Source organism: Symphalangus syndactylus, chromosome 15 (genome assembly GCF_028878055.3).
Source record: "Symphalangus syndactylus isolate Jambi chromosome 15, NHGRI_mSymSyn1-v2.1_pri, whole genome shotgun sequence".
Taxonomy (NCBI): domain Eukaryota; kingdom Metazoa; phylum Chordata; class Mammalia; order Primates; family Hylobatidae; genus Symphalangus; species Symphalangus syndactylus.
In genome coordinates, this window is record NC_072437.2 from 49,954,755 (window position 1) to 49,975,299 (window position 20,545).

Sequence of the window (20,545 nt, forward strand, 5' to 3'; positions counted from 1 at the left end):
ACCTTGATTTGGAAATTTTTTTTAACCACTAACTCAGACTTTCAAAAGTGATCATTTAGAGCTGTGGAATGTTTATCGGTGCACTATGCATCTACTATTACTGAACATCTTACAACCTGTACAATTTGTTTTTAAAGGGAGTGCATTTTTTGTTTGAGCTGAAACATCAGATTTTCTTTTCATGCGGTATGACATGAGGAAGAAGCTATCTGTAGGCACAAAACTAGTTCACTTTCTATGGGCAAGCGCAGACCTTAAAGTAGATTAAAGTACACAGAAATAGAACATTAGATCAGAAGTGATGTTTTACTGTGAGGTCTTCTTTGGGCCTTATAAAACGAGAAAGAACTAACCTTGTTCTATTTTTGAGTTCTGAAAAAAAAGCCTCATAGCAGGCATATCACCTTTAATTAGGTTTCTGCTTTTGGGAAGCATTTTACCAGCCCCCTTTCATTTATTTTTAATGATGTTATCACTAACAGACAAACAGTCCCTTAATGAAACAAAAACAGTTTCTATATAAAGCCTGGTGTACATGTTCTGAGTCAGTCATCTAAAAACAAATGTTATGATTGTTTCCGTTGTGCTCTTAGAACCCTTAATGGCCCTACTGTGCAGATATGCAAAACATCAACCTAGGAAATACAACTGTGTCTGTTTTGCAGCTTTCAATAAATGCTTTCCCATATTCACCTGCAGTATCAGCAGTGAGGTTAAACCTACCGGGTCATGGAAATGACAGAAAGGTCAATTCAGTGAATCTTTTCAGCATAAGCTATGCCAGTTCTTGCATAAACACTGATGACTTACGACTTTAAGAAACAAGCAGATGTGAATGCAACCCAAAACATTTGACAGTTAAATCAGTGAGTGTGCGTGTGTCTGTGTGTCTGTGTGTGTGTGTGCACGCGCGCTCGCATGTGTGTGTGTTTAATGCTTGGTGCCATTCAATTTTTTTCCCAGAAATTTCAAGTTGTCAAAGGAACAAAACCTCTGTACACAGATACCCGAGTACTCAAGTTTTGTCCCCTCAGATGAGTTTTAAGATACTGATGAATTTGCTGTCAAGGCTAAGATTGGAAATATTAATAGATAGCTTGATCTTAGAATTTCTGAATACAGAAATTTTTGAAATACAGATACAGAATTGCCAGAAACTAAAGATTCTTTTTGGAGCATAATAATAGAAAATATGGTTTCCCCCTAAAAACACAGTTTCTTCAGGGAATTGGGGTTCCTGACTTTCTTGAGCTGTTATCCTTGCATGGTTTCCTCATACAACCTCTTGACCTCCCTCTGGTTAATTAAGTCTTTCCCAGAATTCAGTGTCCGTTTCTTGCCATGGTGGTTTTCTTTTTTTTTTTTTTTTCTTCTTTCCCCTTTCAACTCACATCATCTAAACATAATCTCTTCTTTTTCTAAATGAGCACCAGGTGCCATTTGAATCACTCTTTTGGCATACAACCTTATTGAGATTATAATTGCATGCATTTTAAACATTTTATTCCTAGAGCTTCCTCTCAACTCAAGATAATGTCTGTGAAATTGCCTTGTAATCAATAGAGTGGTTTTCCAATAGAAGGTATTTTTAGTTTTACTATCATGGATGTGGTATAACCCTGGGACAGGCAGAGACTATATCCTTCTCATTTTTGTAGTCTGTTTTCCTCCAGCTTTTGCTTTGCCTTATCTCGTTCACGTATTCTTTCAGTAAATATTAATAAGTACTTACTATGTGTTAGGTAGCTGAGACTAGATGATCTATTTCCTCCTCTAACGAGTGGTCCCCAACTTTCATAAGCATCTCAAAAGAGAAGTATTCAAAAGTTAAGAATCACTGATATAGGTGATAGTTGCATATAATAAGCGTGGAATACAAATGCATTAAATTAGGCAACACTGTGAGTTTCGTGTATTTTTGTAGCAAACCTCCAGCATTCTGCCAAACACACTTACAATGATTTCCTTCCCATGTAAATTTCTTTTCTTTTATTCACCCAAACTCAAAATTCAGAGTTCTAATGCTGCTTGAAGTGTATCCAAGAAGCCTCTTAAGTGGTTTTATGTTATTCACAGTCTATTTCTGCAAAATCTGTACTGTGTGTGTGTGTCTGTGTGTCTGTGTGTCTGTGTGTGTGTGTGTGTGTGTGTGTCAACACATATTTCCTCTAGGTCCAGCCACGTGAAGAGAAATTGATAAACCAGTTCATATTCTTTGCCCTTTCCCAAATTATTTCTATCAAAGTCAATTTTAACTGGTCACCAAACTAACTCAGGATTACTCCATATAAGGAAACTGATGTATACAGTAATAATTCTTTTATCAACATCATACATCTTCATCAAAGCTTTATCAGAGAGACATAATATAAAAACTACAGGCTTAGGGCAGGGCGCGGTGGCTCATGCCTGTAATCCCAGCATTTTGGGAGGCTGAGGTGGGCGGATCACCTGAGGTGGGGAGTTTGAGACCAGCATGACCAACATGGAGAAACCCCGTCTCTACCAAAAAATACGAAATTAGCCAGGTACGGTGGCCCATACCTGTAACCCCAGCTACTCGGGAGGCTGAGGCAGGAGAACCGCCTGATTCCGGGATGCAGAGGTTGCCGTGAGCCGAGATTGAGCCATTGCACTCCAGCCTGGAGTGCAATAAGAGCGAAACTCCGTCTCAAAAAAAAGAAAGAAAGAAACCACATGCTTATGGTACAAGAACAGAATTTCCTCCATGGCACATTGAAGCCAAGTTTCCAAAATGAAATTTATAAAATGTATAATTGATTGGATTATTTGTTAATTATTCATCCATTCATACCTTATATTAATATAGTATTTTATATTTTACAAAGCACTTTCATATGCATAATCTAATTGGATTTAAACTATAATCTTTTGAATTGGTAATCACCCTTTTAATAAATAAATGAAATGAGTCTCAAATAAGAGACAGGTTCTTTGCTCTAAAATTTGCTAGTACTTGGTAGAGCCAGGAATTGAACTCATACTTTCTGAATCAAGCCTGGTTTGCTTTTCATTTTACCATAGCTGTATCATGTCTTGCATTTTGGTGTCAATTTTATAAAAATTTCTGGAGTAACTTTAAATCCAGAATTTGAAGAATGGGCATTAAATAAAATATAGGAAGTAAGTTTTATTCCCGAATACCCCTAGATATTTTATATGCATCAGCACAGATATGTAAAAGTCATTTTGATAAATTTTAATATGATATTTCAGAATTCCTTATTTTCTGAGAAGATGGAAGTAGAAAGAAAAAACATTTACCTGATAATTTTCTATCCTTTTTTTATCTATATATATTCTTGCAGTACAAGTGTAATTTTATTATATGGATAGACTGCATAGTGGTGAAGTCAGGGTTTTGGGTATCCATTACCTAAAAAGCCTACATTGTACTCGTTAAATAATTTCTCTTCATGAACCTCCCCCATTCCCACACCCTTCTGAGTCTTAATTGTCTATCAGTCTACACTCTATGTCCTTGTACACATTACTTAGCTCCCACTATAAATGAGAGCATGAAGTATTCATCTTTCTATAACTGACATGTTTTAAGATAATGGCCTCCAGATCTAGTCATATTGCTGCAAAAGACATAATTTCATTCTTATTTATGGCTGAATAGTATTCCATTTTGTCTACATATATACACATACACAATATATATATGTTGCATATCTATTTTTTGGTGTGTATATATATGTGTATATATATCCATATATATGGTGTGTATATATACACATATATATGGTATATATATGGATATATATGGTGTATATATACGTATACATAGGTATATATATGGATATATATGGTGTATATATACATATATATGGTATATATATGTGTGTATATGGTATATATATGTGTATATATGGTATATATATGTGTGTGTATATATATGTGTATATATACATATATATATATACACACACACACACACACATACACACACCAATTTTTTTTTTGGGAGACAAAGTCTTGCTGTGTTGCCCAGGCTGGAGTGCAGTGGTGCCATCTCCGCTCACTGCAACCTCTGCCCCCTAGGTTCAAGCCAATCTTGTGCTGTGCCTCAGCCCTCCAAATAGCTGGGATTACAGACACATGCTACCATACCAAACTAATTTTTGTACTTTTAGTAGAGATAGGGCTTCTCCATGTTGGTCAGCCTGGTCTCTAACTCCTGGCCTCAAGTGATCCACCTGCCTGGGCCTCCCAAAATGCTGGGATTTCAGGCGTGAGCCACTGTGCCCGGCCTGTATCACATTTTTTAATCCAGTCATCCCTTGATGGACACTTAGGTTGATTTTATATTTTTGCCACTGTGAATAGTGCTGTAATAAACATACAAGCGCAAGTATCTTTTAGATATAATGATTTCTTTCCTTTTGGGCAGGTATCCAGTAGTGGGATTGCTGGGTCGAATAGTAGTTTTCTTTTTAGTTCTTTGAGAAATCTGCATACTGTTTTCCATAGAGGTTGTACTAATTTACATTCCCACCATAATGTATGAATATTCCCTCTCCTTTACACCTTCACCAATATCTGTAATTTTTTCTTTATGTAAAATTTGTTATTAGTATCTACTGCTAAATTAAGCCGGGAGTGCCTAGAGCGAGAATGAATCAGTATTGAGGTTACAAGTGAGCTCAATTTAAACAACTATGTCTTATGCCTGGAAATAATTTTCAAAATTTTTTAGGCACCAACCCTTAATCTATAGATTATTTATACTTTGACTCCAATTTAATATGTCTAGTGAGTTTGCCAAAACATTTATAAATGTATCTTTCTGTATATTTGTGATGGAAATTTATTAATATAATAAAATGTTATATTTTTATAAGTAATTATTTACTTATATATGGAAACTATTTTAGTCTCTAGAATTTTGCTAAAATCTTCACTTTGCCAGTATGGAAATATAGAGTTTTCATGGAAACTCCCAGATCTGTTTTAAACATTAAATATGGAGATATTTTGCATTTTAATAATACTGTATACTTCAAATCAAAATGAATAATTTTGAATCTTCTTTTCTAGAAGTGATTGAGTGTTTTTCTATTTGGAATTTATGATATAATAAAAGACATTAGAGACAAAAACACACAGACACAGTTAACTTGAAAGAGAATATATAATTCAAACCCAAAGGGATTAGTTATGAAAATAACAACTGAGTTAGATTTTATTAACAGGAAAGAAAACATTTTAAAAGTAGAGGCCCATTATTTTTTTAAACAACATTGTTCCTTAGGATATCCTGCTAAATTGTTATGTGTGATAAGATTGGAGAGAAAAATACTTTGTCTTACAGAGGCATCAATCTTACTGATAGTCAGTTATTGATAAGTGACTTAATTTTTAAACATTTTCTTCTCTTCCATTTCTGGTTTCTCATTTTGTTTTCTATTATTCTAATTGACTATATGTTGTTATAATTATCAATGTATTTATTATATAATTATTAAGATGTTAATAGATTTTCTGGTCAAGATTATAATATGTGCTGTTCTACTTTTCTTTAGAAAACCACTATAGTTTCAAATAACTGAATTAAAAAACATAATTCTCAACTTACACTGGCATTACATCCTGATAAAACCCATCGTAATTTGAAAATATTGTAAATTAAAAATGCATTTAGTACACTGAACCTACCAAATGTCATTGCTTAGCCTACCCTACCTGAAATGTGCTCACTTACATTAACCTGCAGATAGGCAACTTCATCTAACACAAAACTTATTTTATAATAAAGTGTTAAATATCTCACATACTGCATATTGCTAACCCAGGAAAAAAAAAGTCAAAATTCAAAACTCAAAGTATCAAAATTACAATGGTTTATACCATTGTAAGATAGAAAATTGCAAAGGTTTCATACCATTGTAAAACTGAAAATTGCAATGGTTTCATACCATTGCATATTGCTAACCCAGGAAAAAAAAATCAAAATTCAAAGTATCAAAATTGCAATGGTTTTATACTACTGTAAAATTGAAAATTGCAATGGTTTCATTCCACTAACAACCTATCTAGAGAACGAGCATAACTGCCAGACCCCACCCATGTGTAGTCCTCTAAAAAATAACAGTATTCTAGTTACTGCATCTTTTGAAAGTGCTTAATTTTTTTCCTAGGAAGATGCACTCTTTGCTGCATCTGATTTGCCATCAGAGGTATTGGGAGTGCTGTCTTATAGGTGACTGAACTATGATCTAATTTAATAAAAGAAAACAAGATAATTTAAGAATTCTTATAAAGTGGAACTTGTAAACCTAAATAATTAATAACTTGCTCTGAGATTTTATTTGTATGACTCATTATTTTTCAGATATTACATAGATATTCATAAATCTTTGAAATTAATAATTTAAAAACGATTAAAAATTCTAACTCCAAACTGATACATTGTTACTCTTCAATCATAATAGGTGAGAAGCCCACTTAAATAGTTTTTTATAAATTTTTATAAAAAGTATTAGAGAATGTGGAATTTTAGATTTGTGTGGTCCTACATTTGTCTCATTTAACCTGCTATTTTTTTTGTAAATGAGGAAATTGAATAGAAAGAAGTTGTTCCATGTCCAAAGCAGCTAATACTAACTGAACATTAAATTATTTTTATTATATTTGCCAGAGAAAAAGTTACATACTGTTTTAGTTATCCATAGCTGTGTAATAAGTTATACCAAAACTTAGTGGCTTAAACCAACAAACATTTATGATCCTACAGTTTCTGTGGCTCAAGAATCTGTGACTCAAGAATCTAGGTACAGCTTCCCTGGGTGCTTCTGGTTTAAGGTCTCATGGGATTGCAATCAACCTGTTAGCCAGGGCTGCAGCCGTAAATGCTTTAACTGGTTAGGAAGAATCTACTTTCAACCCAACTCGTGAGGTTGGCCCTCAGTCCATTGTCACATGTATGTCTCCACAGGGCTGTCTTATGTCATGTCAACTGGTTTGACCCATGGCAAGCAATGCAAAAGAAAGAGAGGGAGAGAAATGGAAGCTAGATATTTTATAACCAAATCTCTGTCTCTGAAGTGACATCTCATATTTGTTGTATTCTTTTTGTTAGGTCAAGAGAAAAGGACCAGACAGGGTGTGACTAACAGGATAAGAAATCATCACAGGCCCTCTTAGAGGCCACTTTGTGCTTACTACATGCCCATAAAAAAAAACTCATTAAGAACATGTCACAAAAAGTTAAAATATTTGTTACGTAACTACTGTAAACAAAATATCTCAAAAATAATGTAATTGGAATGTGGACTCTTTATTAAATCATCGTATTCTCCATATGTTATTCTTGCTGATTTTGGACTGTGTTTATGTAAGAGTGTGTCCTTGTACTTAAGAAATGTACATTGAAGTCTTAAGGCTTAATTGGGGAAGATGATTCAAACATATGCACCCTCCCTCACACCATACAAACACACATACACTCACACACACATGCTCACACACACACACAGAACAAGAGAGGGAGAGAAGCAGAGAGAAAATTAAAAAAAAAAAATGTGACAACATGTAAACAATTGGTGAACTGGAGTTTTATTACTTTTCCAGAGCTGGCAACAGCAAATGACCTTAACCCTGGTGCCTTAAGACAACAGAAGTTTATTCTGTCACAGTTCTGGAGACTAGAAGTCCAAAATGAAGGTGTCAGCAGAAATGAGCTCCTTCCAAGGGCCACTTTTCGTCTCTTTTAGCTTCTGGTGGTTGTCTCCCTTCCTTGACTGAAGGTGAAACATTCTAGTATCTGCCTAGTTTTCACTTTGCCTTTTCTCTTCTCTGTGTCTTCTCTTCTGCCTCTTTCAAACTTTTCTCTGCTTTTGTCTTAAAAGATACTTGTCATTAGATTTAGTGTCCATCCTAAACCAAAATGATCTCCTTATCTCAAGATCTTAACTTAATTCCCTCTGTGAAAACCCTTTTTTAAAGTAAAATAACATTACTTGTCATTACATGTCAGGAAGTACGCATAAACATATATTTCGCGGTCAGCCATTCACATATTACAGGAGTATGAAGGAATTCCTTGTACAATTCGTGTAACTTTTCCATAAGGATACAATTATTTTAAAGTAAAATGTTTTTTAAGAAAACAAAAAACCAAGAAATTACATTGTCAAATGCTATACAAATCCAAAAATCATGACATCTGACTAGCCAACTTTCTCTTAAAAATAAACTTAGAAATATGTACAGATATATCAATGAGAATAAGGTACTTTGTGAATTTGTATTTCATCATCATTCACTCTTTGAAGTCAGTGGAGATTATATGATGTCAAAACTCTCTTCTACATTGGCCTCTCAGACTTTTGCTTTAATCTTCTTAGAACATTTAGGAAATCAAAGGTCACTTTTATTTCAAAAGGTGGAACCATGTTCCCAATATTACAATCTTTGTAGGAAGAGCTAAACGAAATCTTCTATGATGTTAATTGCCACAAGATGACAACTTTATCTCTGATAATAGGGTCATGAGACTCAAAGGAATATTCTTGTTTGTTTGATCTTCGATTAGTTTGTTTGTGTTCTTTTCAAAATTGTGTATTGACTTTAAGAATCATTTTCTTCGCTTCTTAAACATTCTGCCCCAAATTTGCTAATTTCTTATGTACATATTGAATTAAAGTGTCTTGATGTAGTATCTTCACTATGTAAGATGATAAATGAAGGAATCCAATTAGATAAGTTTGTAACAAATAATAGCCTATTCTCATACAGCTGAAACCACGAGGCCCAAGATAAGCATTCCATTAAAACAGCTGCAGGAAAAAATGTGCTTACAGGCATGCACGCACACATGTACATATATATATATATATATATATATATATATATATATGTACACACACAGAGAGAATTTTAACGCTACATTTGGATAAATGGAGTATCTAAAGAAATAATGAGTGAAGGAAAACTGTATTAGTGGCTATAGGAATTAGCTATTTAACAATTGGAATCAGTCACTCTAGGCTACATGAGCCTCTTGAGGCTTTCTGGTTGTGTTTTTAGCATTTGATCTCCAGTATCCAGCACATTGTTTATGTTAAATAAATACTGGCTGCATAAATTTATGTATCATGAGTGATTTAATGATTTAATCCACACAACAGCCAAATATAGTCAAGCATAAATGCACTGAAGTTAAATCAAATCATCATGGGGATGATGAAACTTATAGCCTAAATGTGTGTAAATGTGTACACGTACATATGATTCTTTATTTTCTTGGACAGTCTTTAATAATTGTGGAATTATAGATTCTAAAGCTGAAAGCAACCTCAGGTGGTCATCTGGTTCTATGCCTTTCTTCAAGAGACAAGCAATTATTATCCCTATGATCTATTAAGCCACATTTTCTTTAGCATGTGACAGCTAAGGTGATGATGATCGAAAAATATTGCTCTCCATTCTTAAACAATTTCACATGCACATATATGTTTAACAAGTGCGTTTCCAGAGCTATTATGAGAAAACACTAGCAGCCTTGGTTTGGAAGAGCAATTTATGATAGCTAGGTAAATGGTGTCCAAGATCACCTTGCTCACATTAGCCATGCAGCATCCCTGCCCCTGCATGGCCATCTTTCTTTAACCTTGGTGACAAGTGTGATTAAAAAGAAAAATAACATGAGTCCTACTTTAGTTTGCTTACTCTGTTTCTTCCTGTAGTACTTGCTGCCTCAGATCATCTGTCTCAGTAAGTTAACATAGGAGGAAGTAGAAGGAGAAACTGCAAAGTCGTGAGTGTGAGAGGAGTGCAGTTAATAGGAGGCCTTCTGGCCATTACCCCCCTCCCCAGCTTTTCTTTCCTTTTGGTTTATTAACTAGAAATGTGGCAAGGTGACGGAGATGAATTTAACTTGTTCTGACATTAGTGAGGGACAGGGAAGTGTGGCAGCTTCTACAATATTTCTGCCCCAGAGAGACGTAATTGGAAAACGTGTTGTGTGGTTAGGTGGTGTAATGAAAAATAAAAGAATGATTGAGGAGAACAGTGGAATCAAATTATAAGCATAAGGCAAGTGTGCTGAAGTTTTTAGCCACTTGCAAAATTGAGAGATACTATCAGGACTGTGCAAATACATTGCTCTGATTAATTTTCCTGGGGTGAAATATGAAAATATTTATAAAACTGAGGATCCTGCCATGAATAAAATTTTCTCTGTGATTATGATAAACTAAGCCGTAACTTGTATCTATCTTATGTGAAACTGTAAAAATGGTTAAATAATAAAAAAAACTGACTAAAAGGATTTCACTGTGAGAGGTGAAAACAATCTGTATTCATGTGTTACTCTAAATTGCTTAAAATTTTGAAGAATATTCAATAAGTAAAGACTAGTTTATTTTGAAGGGATTTTTCAATTTGATTCCCTGAATATGGTTATAGAAGTAGCATTTTATTACTCTTCGTTTATACCATTTTTTATGTATGGAAGCTATAATTTTTCAATATGAAGGTAAAAGGTCTTCAAGTTCAAAAAAATTAGGTCTTTAATTTTAATGATAATGAATAATTCAGTTATAATTTAGAAATACATATTTGGATTCCAGTTTTTCTTTTTAGATGTAAAGTGAAAGATTTTAACTTTACATTCTTTTGTAAATTTCTTAAGAATATATTTGAACAAACATTGATATAAAGGAAGGGTTAATAGAGAAAGAAGCTTCCTAATATACAAAGCCCCTCTCTTATATGGAGCTCTAGAAATATTCTATTGTCAATCCAAACAGAACAAAGTAAAAGGAGATAATTGGGAAGGTGCCCATAAAGTCAGCCTGAATATATTATCACAACTATATATGAGATAATATTTGTTTTAAAAAGATTCTGTGGCACTGTAAACTCAGTCTCATTAGAGACTGCATTTAAAAGGCTTATAAAGTTACTCATTAATGTTATCTTGTTGTATCTCCACAGCTTTTTCATTAAAGAAAATTCAGCAGAAAGCATTTTCTCCTGATAGCAGGAACCAATTTGCAATAAATGTTCTGGAAACCACTAGGGAAGCCATTACTGAGGTCTAATAAAAACAGACAAGCGTAACTTGTTCTATATTTTTGTTTCAATCACATACAGATGAGACCCCACTTTCTACACCAACCGCAAGAGACAGCCTTGACAAACTCTCTCTAACTGGGCATGGACAACCACTGCCTCCAGGTTTTCCATCTCCTTTTCTGTTTCCTGATGGACTGTCTTCCATCGAGACTCTTCTGACTAACATACAGGTAGGCCTTTTTACAACCTGGAAGAAAGACATATGGAACACCCTGTTGTAGATTTTTTTTCCCAAATTTTATGCTGTTCCTACTTAATCCATTCATTAGACTGACTGAAACATGGTATTAAACTCTTCAAGCAACTTAGATTTTGAACCTGTTACACTAATCAAATTGGCTTAGAAATACTGATATATATATATACTCATATATATGTATATTAAGCTGTAATAAAAACTTAGATGAAAATGACATAGGCCTTTAAAATTCATTCTGTCTAAAATGTTCTCTTTATTACCAACTAATTGGAGGAATTTAACTGTTTAAGTTTGTCTGATTTTACTAAACAACAGCACACTAGTTCTAATAAATATTTAGTTATTTTTAAACTGCTGGCCTTCTAGTGAGGAAATGATATGTTTAGTCATTTAAAATATGTCTAATTTAGAAGAATCCAAAAAAAATACCTTCTTTCATAAATAAGTTTGTTTCAATTAATAGAATTTCTTCAAAGACTAGACTTCAAAAAGCCTTACCAAACTTTCCACGGATTTCCTATGTGGTCCTCAGGATGTATATTTTATGTACAGTACATTATGAATCAAAAATACTTACAGTTAACAATAACATAGAGTGTGGAGCCAAGATAATAAGAGTGTTTGGGATAGAAGAAAGCATAATTTTCTTGCCCACACATGAAGTGATCATGTGGACCCCAGATGGAGATTTTTGTCGTCTACTTCTCCATATTTGGGTAGCTAGTGAGTAGTAGGCACAAGTTGCTGATAGTGTGCTGGTAAGCTCCTTTTTTAAAACATTTTTTTACTCTAACATCCCATCCTCAGTAATATTTTTCTGTACACATATCCTGTGATATTAAAGTTTCCCCCAGTGGAAATGTAATTAATTTTATTTACCTCTCCGAGGACATAACAGAAGGCCTTTAATGTAACATATCATCTCATCTATTAATATGGCATTTTTTAATACTAATGTAATTAGAGTCTCCAGAACTGTATTCAACTTTAAGGTTTTATAACTCAGTAATTGAAAATCATCAATCCAGCCTATACTAAATCATGGCCAAATAGTTGATTATATAAAACAAAAGACTCTTTTTTCCTAAATTTCACCCATATTATTGTTTATTATAAGATGGTGCTTTTAATGAATTTTTCTTATGTTAAGGTAAATGTTTTCAGAAAATACCCCTTAACATTTCTGAATTTATGTTCTGAAAAGTAAAGGAATAATTCATTTTCTTATGTATAAAACTCAATATGAAGCAAAAGAAAAGCTATTTGCATGGATTGTCATTAACTGAAAGCTCTTTAACCAGGTAAATGAGGATTTAATTTCAATTTCAGCAGAGAAAACGTTTCCGGGTTTCATCAGTGTAAAACAGCATGCTCATCTGAAGAGCAGTTTTGACACATGGACTCTTGCATTGTATATGACCACTACATTTCAAAGTCAAATCCTCTCAGTTTGGAGTATTCATCCATACTCTACGGACCAGAAATACTCAGAGTAGGAATGTTACCCACATCACCTCAAACTATAATTGTTTCAGAAGGAAGAAAAGAAAAAATAAAAGAAAGAAAGAAAGAAAAGAAGAAAAAGAACACTGCAGCTTTAAAATGCACATATTTTAGACAAAATATTCATTGTAGGTGGCTCTAGATTTAATATACTCTCCTTTCCTACCATATGCTTTGAAGACATATTTTCGAAAGAGTAGACAAAAGGACAATGGTCAAGACAAACTAAATCATTTATTTCTATTCCCAAATTATAGGGATCTGGGACTGATAAAGTTAGAACACCCAAAATAAGAATGCTTTATTAAAACTAAATTAGGGGCTGGGTGCAGTGGCTCATGCCTGTAATCCCAGCACTTTGGGAGGCCAAGGCAGGTGGATCACCTGAGATTGGGAATTCGAGACCAGCCTGGCCAACATCATGAAGCCCCATCTCTACTAAAAAAAAATACAAAAAATTAGCCAGGTGTGGTGGCAGGCACCTGTAATCCCAGCTACTCGGGAGGTTGAGGCAGGAGAATTGCTGGAACCTGGGAGGTGGAGGTTGCAGTGAGCTGAGACTGTGCCACCACACTCCAGCCTGGGCATCAAGAGTGAAACTCCATCTCAAATAGATAAATAAATAAATAAATAAATAAATTTAGCTTGTCCACTTCAATCTTACTTATATGTATGTGTATCTATAGATGCAGTTATCATATATTTATATGTATGTCTAATATGCATATGCATATATTTATACATGCATGTACATATGTGCCCACAAGGTGAAATAAAAATTAAAAATCCTACTGAATTTCATGCACATGTATATTATAAATATATATGTACACACATACATATACAAACACACACACATTTATTGTCAGTAATGATTTCATATCATTTTACAAAAGCTTGCAGATGCTAACTCTTTTACTGTTGTCACATTTACTGAGTTATGGTATTATCGTAGGAATGGTATGGAATGTTTAAACAGTCATGACCCCGGATTATTAGGTATACAGTATAAATGTGATTGCTGTCCAAATTCTAATATGGGTAATTACATTCTGCCTACCTCAATTTCCTCTGCAGTTTCAATTATATATAATAGGGTTCTGTGCTTTCTATGCCAGAATGGTAACATACTTTTTGTGTAGTAAGTTTAAAGTTCCATTTTTTAAAGATGTTATTTTTTATTAAAATTAATGACCAAAAAACCCTTTAAAATAACGTGTTTTCATAAAGTGTTATTGTTCTAATTATCAATAATTTATATATTATAATTTTAAAAGCCTGAATTTTCAAATTTGTAATGATTACCACAGATGTCATTTCCATGACATCATCATCAAAATTAAATTTTTGTCAGTTATTTCTTTGTGTTTTAAAAGAAGATCTATAGAAAAATACTATAATTATATGAGAAAATTTTGTGTTTAAATTTTTATTTTAAAATTTAAATTTATAAAATGTACATATATATAAAAATTGGGCACCAGACTTTTGTTAACTATTTGAGCTATACTGCATTCCTGCATTTAAGTGTTTTAGAAATTAAAAGTTAGCAAGGCGCAGTGGCTCATGACTGTAATCCCAGCACTTGGGGAGGCCTAGGTGGGTGGATCTCGAGGTCCAGAGATTGAGTCCATCCTGGCCAACATGGTGAAACCCTGTCTCTACTAAAAATATAAAAATTAGCTGGGTGTGGTGGCACACGCCTGTAGTCCCAGGTACTCGGGAGGCTGAGGCTGGAGAATCGCTTGAACCCCAGAGGTGGAGGTTGCAGAGCCAAGATTGCGCCACTGCACTCCAGCGTGGTGATAGAACAAGACTCCAGCTCAAAAAAAAAAAAAAAAAGAAAAGAAAAGTTATAATGAATAAAGTAAAAAGAAAAGAAAGACCTGTAAAAAATCCTATGTTGATCTATAAAAAAATTATATTTAAATTTTATATTTAGAAATTTATAAAATTTATATATATAAAAAGTTGGGCACCAGATTTTTGTTACTGCTTGAGCTATACTACTTCCTGACATTTGAGTGTTTTAGAAATTAAAAGTGATAATGGATACAGATATCTAGAGTAAAGAACAGTAATTTAATTTAGTAAAGAATGTGGATACAGTTCAGTTTTTGATTTTTAGAAATGCTTTTTTTTTTCTATATGGCATTTTTTTTTTCATTGTGGTCTATCTTTCATTATGGCTTCCTCTTTCAAACCTGTCCATGGAGAACAACCTGTGAGATTTTATGCAAGGAGACTAGAATTTTAGTGTCAGTTAACTGGTTATGACACCGTCAAACATGAGCTACTATTTGAACATGATCAAAGAATAATTCTGCTTACTCTTTTTTTTTTCTTTTTCTTTTCCCTTTTCTTTCTTTCTTTCTTTTTTTTTTTTTTTTTTAGTTTAAGATGGAGTCTCCCTCTGTCACCCAGGCTGCCAGTGCACCAACTGGGCTCACTGCAACCTCTGCCTCTCAAGTGATTCCCCTGCCTCAGCCTCCCGAGTATCTGGGAGTGGCCTCCCGCCACCATATCTGGCAATTTAAAAAAAAAAAATTTTAGTAGAGATGCATTTCACCATGTTGGCCAGACTTGTCTCAAACTCCTGACCTTAACTAATCCACCCACCTCCCAAAGTGCTGGGGTTACAGGCGTGAGCCACCACGCCCGGGCCTACTCACTTTTTAAAATCTAGAACCTTTTGGCACATAGGGTTGTGAGCAAATTATTTACTTTGTTTATCTTGTTACAAAAAGGCTTTAAAAAGTGGCTTACAAACATTAAAATAAGAATAGGTAAATAACTAAAAAGTGAAAATATAAAGTTTAAGTAGAGAATATAAAATTTAGTTAGGAGTGAGGTTAGCATTGAAAGTATTTGCCGTGAGGGGATATATGATTGGAGTTTGGTTCACTATAGTCTATCTACACGGAATAATTAAGCAAACAAGAAAGACCTAAAACATATGTTAAAACTACAATAGCTTCAGCTTGGCTGAGTGCTGTGACTCATACCTGTAATCCCAGCACTTTGGGAGGCTGAGGCAATAAGACCACTTGAGGCCAGGAGTTTGAGACCAGCCTGAGAAACACAGGGAGACTCTGCCTCTACAAAAACACAAAAATTAGCTGGGCATGATGGCGCATGCCCACAGTCCCAGCTATTAATATTTGTGAGGATGAGGCAGGAGGATAGTTTGATCCTGGGAGTTCGAGGCTACAGTAAGCCATGATGGCACCACTGCACTCCAACCTGGGTGACTGAGTGAGACCCTGTCTTAAAAACACATACACACACAAGAAGTGGCAGCTCCAGATTGATTCACTGTAGCCTAATAAATGGACATAATCCAACCATGGTATCTAGGAGGAATTATTCTCTACTTCTGTGTTTGTGGGAAGAAAATGAAAAAGAATTAAGTATAAGACTGAACTATAGTCATGCATCACTTAATGCTGGGGACACATTCTGAGAAATGAATCATTGGACAGTCTTATAGTTGTGCAAACATCATAGAATGCACTTACACAAACCTAGAGGATATTGCCTAGTATATACCTAGCTATACAGTATACCCTATTGCTCCTAGGCTATGAACCTGTATAGCAGGTTACTGTATTGAATACTGTAGACAACTGTAACACAATAGCAAGTATTTGTGTGTCTAAATATAGAAAAGGTACAGTAAAAATATGATATTATAATCTTATGGGACCACCATCATATATGCTTGTGAACCAAAAAGTTGTTATGGAGGTGAATGACTGTACTCTGATTATCCATCTTCGGTTCTTTACATTTCAATATCATGGCCAATAATTTTACTTTACTTTTTAATATATTTTAAAATAAAATAATAGTTTCCTTATTTACATTATTAATACTTAATTTTAATTATAATTTAATTATAAAATTATTATAATTATAAAATTATTGTAATTATAATAATTTTATTATGTATTCATTTATTATGTTATATTACTATATTATTTATTATAAGGTATTTTTGTTATTTATTATATTAATTTTTATATAAATATAATTTTAACTGTAACATTAATTATAATAATTTAATTATTGATAATTTTATTATAATACATAATCATATATAATATAATTAATTAGGAGAAGACTTTGCATAAACCCCAACAAAATAGAAGTTGAATTCAAAATATGGGGAAGCTAATATAAAATATATTGGCCCTGCATTATATGTTTTTATTTTCAATCGTAATTATATATTATGAGTCTTCTCTTCTTTGTGCCTGTCATACATCGGCGTTGCAGGACAATAATCATAGCATTAAACAGAGTATGGTATTATATTTTGTTACAAAACTTCTCTGAAAATGTGTCAGTTGGGCCGGGCACGATGGCTCACTCCTGTAATCCCAGCACTTTGGGAAGCTGAGGTGAGTGGATTGCCTGAGGTCAGGGGTTTGAAATCATCCTGGCCAACATGACAAAACCCCATCTCTACTAAAAGTACAAAAAAAACTAGCCGGGCATGGCGGCATATGCCTGTAATCCAAGCTACTTGGGAGGCTGAGGCAGGAGAATCGCTTGAACCTGGGAGGCAGAGTTTGCAGTGAGCAGAGATCGCGCCATTTGCACGCCAGCCTGGGCAACAAGATCGAAACTCTGTCTCAAAAAAAAATGTCAGTTGATACTGTACTATTGATTATTTGTTTGTTTTTTCGTCTACAAAAGTTCCTGATTCCAAGGGACATTATTCTTTTTCTCCCTGAAAAGAGACCAGGGAAACATTAAAAGAATAATAAAGAAGATTAAGTAGCTGGATAGTTCTGATCTGGGCACACTCAACTCAGTATCTGGGATTTTCAGTCAGTCTTTTGATTCTTCTGCATCTTGGTTTTCTCATCTTTAAAAGTATTTGGTTAGGATGGTGATTGCTAAAATCCTCTTCAACTAAGGTGTTTTAATTTCATTGGAAGCAACACATTACTGAGAACAAATTTTATCACATGAGTTTCAGTGACACTCGAGAAACCTTAGTTATTGTCTGATTCTGAAATAAATTTATGTTAAATACAAACATGGATCAAGTAAGCTTTTCCTCCAGGATCTAGCTAGGTTATTAAGAAATGTTTCCTATCAATATTATTTGAAGTCTTCTTATATAGACAGATATTGTACTTTCTAAGCCATATCAACAGTAGAAACATTGCTAGATACAGTGCCCTTCTAAAAAAAACAAAACTCAATGTCTAAAAACCGATGAAAATAATTTACAAATTAGATTATTTTAGAAAACAATGACATTTATGTAGTATATCAACCATTATGCCTCACTCATAGAAAATAAATTTGGGCCAATCAACTATTGTCTCTCACCATTGCTGTGGCATAAACTTAAAATGTATTTCATTAGACTTGTCATTAACCAGCTTCAATATCCTAAGAACCGTCCTCCCCTTGGAGAAAAAAATCATGCTTTAAACCTCCTATCATTTCCTGTAATTCACATTTTTGCCACAGCATTTTCTGGATATTGCATGTCCAAGTGAGATGCAGCATTTAATGTGACCGTTTGCACGTGATCAACCTGGAAATTGTACAGAAGTTACACAAATTTGAAAGTACTATTATCATTGATGGCTACAATGGTGTCCTAAAGATTTGTAGATGTTGTGAACACTACTTCCTATTGCTTTTCCCAGCCCCCTGCTGCATTGAAATTTAATCGGTTTTCTGTATTTTTTGAAGCAGAGCTGTCACTGGCGCTAACATACTTTTGCATATGCATCAGTTTGGCTCTAGTACAGATTTTTGTTCACACTGGACTCCTACTGATATGCACTGATTCAAAGTCTAAAAATTACATTTAATTTTATATAGCTTATAAGTAGTCCCAGAGAGTATTGGATCCTAAAAGCTAATATTTTTCAGACACAATCAGCAGGAATAGGTAATGTATTACCATTAGTCACATTGGCATCAATTGTAACAAAAGGAAACAGTAAACATAAATGCTCTCAGCAACTTCATTCTTTACAACGAATATTAATATAAAATTACACAAATTAGAGTTGCAGTTTAACATTATTCAACATGTTTATTCATAATGATTGTTTCATATTTAAATAACACCAAAATATTGTGTTTTGTCAGCCAAGGACAGTAATAGTTTAATAGTAATTTATTTTAAACAGCTACTGATAATACAACCAATCAACACATTAAGTGGTGCCAACATTGGCATCTTGCTAAATAATCTCTAGACATTGCACAGAGAGTACATCTTTCAAAGATAAGTCAACAAGAGCAATCAGAGCAGAAAATTAGAATTTGGTATCTTAGAATTAAAATACAGCTAAAGTTTTAATTGGGGTGATCTAAAAGGGCACTTGATGTATGATCTCTTTCATTTGTTACTAATTGTTTGTTCCTGATGAAGAAGAAGCCTACACAGGAATGTTGTTGAATTGAGTTAAGATGGCAGTTTCCTTAGCAGCTATGTTTTATTGTTAAACAAAAAAGAGTGGGGAGGGGCAACCTGCCACGGAGAAATCTTTCTTCAGCTTGTTTCATATCACAAGAATTATACCAGGAGATTCAGGGTCGGGTATGGCAAATATGGAAAAATTTTTATGTGGTCAAAAGAGAATAAAATTTGCTTACAGCAATGCTATAAACTATATTGGTAGACTGAAGTAAGACTCTCTATTGCGCTTACAAGTCAAGCTGGAGTAGAAATTCCTGATTCAAACTGCTCATAATGTCTTCTTGCAAGGGAGTCACATCCTAGAGTACATCTACAAATGACATCAACTTTCATCTCATTTTAACTTCAGTTGAAAATTTCAGTCTCTGACACTCACAGACCAAGGCAAAATATCTTCGACTTCAAAAACTCATTTTGTATTGCTGAATTGAAGGGAAGTTTTAGCTCTGAATTTTACTAGTAACTATTTCAAAGTATCTTAGGAGAGAAAACAGAGAATGCTTTTTATATGTTTAACATATTTCCATATCTAATTTTCAAAAACCTTAAAATACTGCTAATATTTAAAAGCATACAGTATGTCAAAAATATATATATATTTATATATCCACCATTAGTTGTATGAATAAACTTTGCTTTCTCCATATGTTCTTTTAAATTATTATGCTGTCTAATCATTTCCTAGAAGTTATCCTGAGTTTATTACAACCATCTTGAATGGCTTTTTAAAAAGTAATGCACTACTAAACCAAGTTTTAGATCCCTTAAATATATTATGTATCTCAAGAAAAATGTAACAGTACTATAATTGCTATTTGTGAAATTTTAAAATCTAGTATATAGTAGGCACTTTCTGGGCCCTGGGGGCATAGTCCTGAATGAGAGAACATGCCTCTGCCCCAGAGAGCTTACATTTTAATAGAGAAGACATAACATAAACCAGTAAACAAATAATATGTAAACAAATATGTCAATACCACATAATGATACATTCTATGAAGAATTTTAGGGAGGGAGTAATAAGATACATTTGGAGACAGGGTAGTAAGAGAAGGCCTCTCTTGAATGGTGACTTTGAGCAAAGATGAAATGAAATGAGGGTGTGAGCCATGCAAAGATCTGGAGGAAAAGCATTCAGGAAGGGAACAGAAAGAGCAAAGTCCGTGGGGTCAGAAACAAATTGTTGCATTGAGGAACCAAAAGGAGACAGACCATTGTGGCTATGTGCTCATGGTAGGGAGTGGGAGAATGAGCTCTGAGGAGAAAGGTGAGCACTGCCA

General features: G+C 33.9%; 1 protein-coding gene across 8 annotated transcripts in view; it reads left to right on the forward strand.

The window, feature by feature from the left end:
• Nucleotides 1-20,545, forward strand: part of DACH1 (dachshund family transcription factor 1) — a 486,527-nt gene that overhangs the window by 423,849 nt on the left and 42,133 nt on the right. For all 8 annotated transcript variants that reach the window (XM_055244568.2, XM_055244566.2, XM_063618777.1 and 5 more), the window contains one exon: nucleotides 11,125-11,276. In XM_055244568.2, the coding sequence (XP_055100543.2) occupies nucleotides 11,125-11,276 (152 nt within the window). The remainder of the gene's footprint in view (nucleotides 1-11,124; nucleotides 11,277-20,545) is intronic.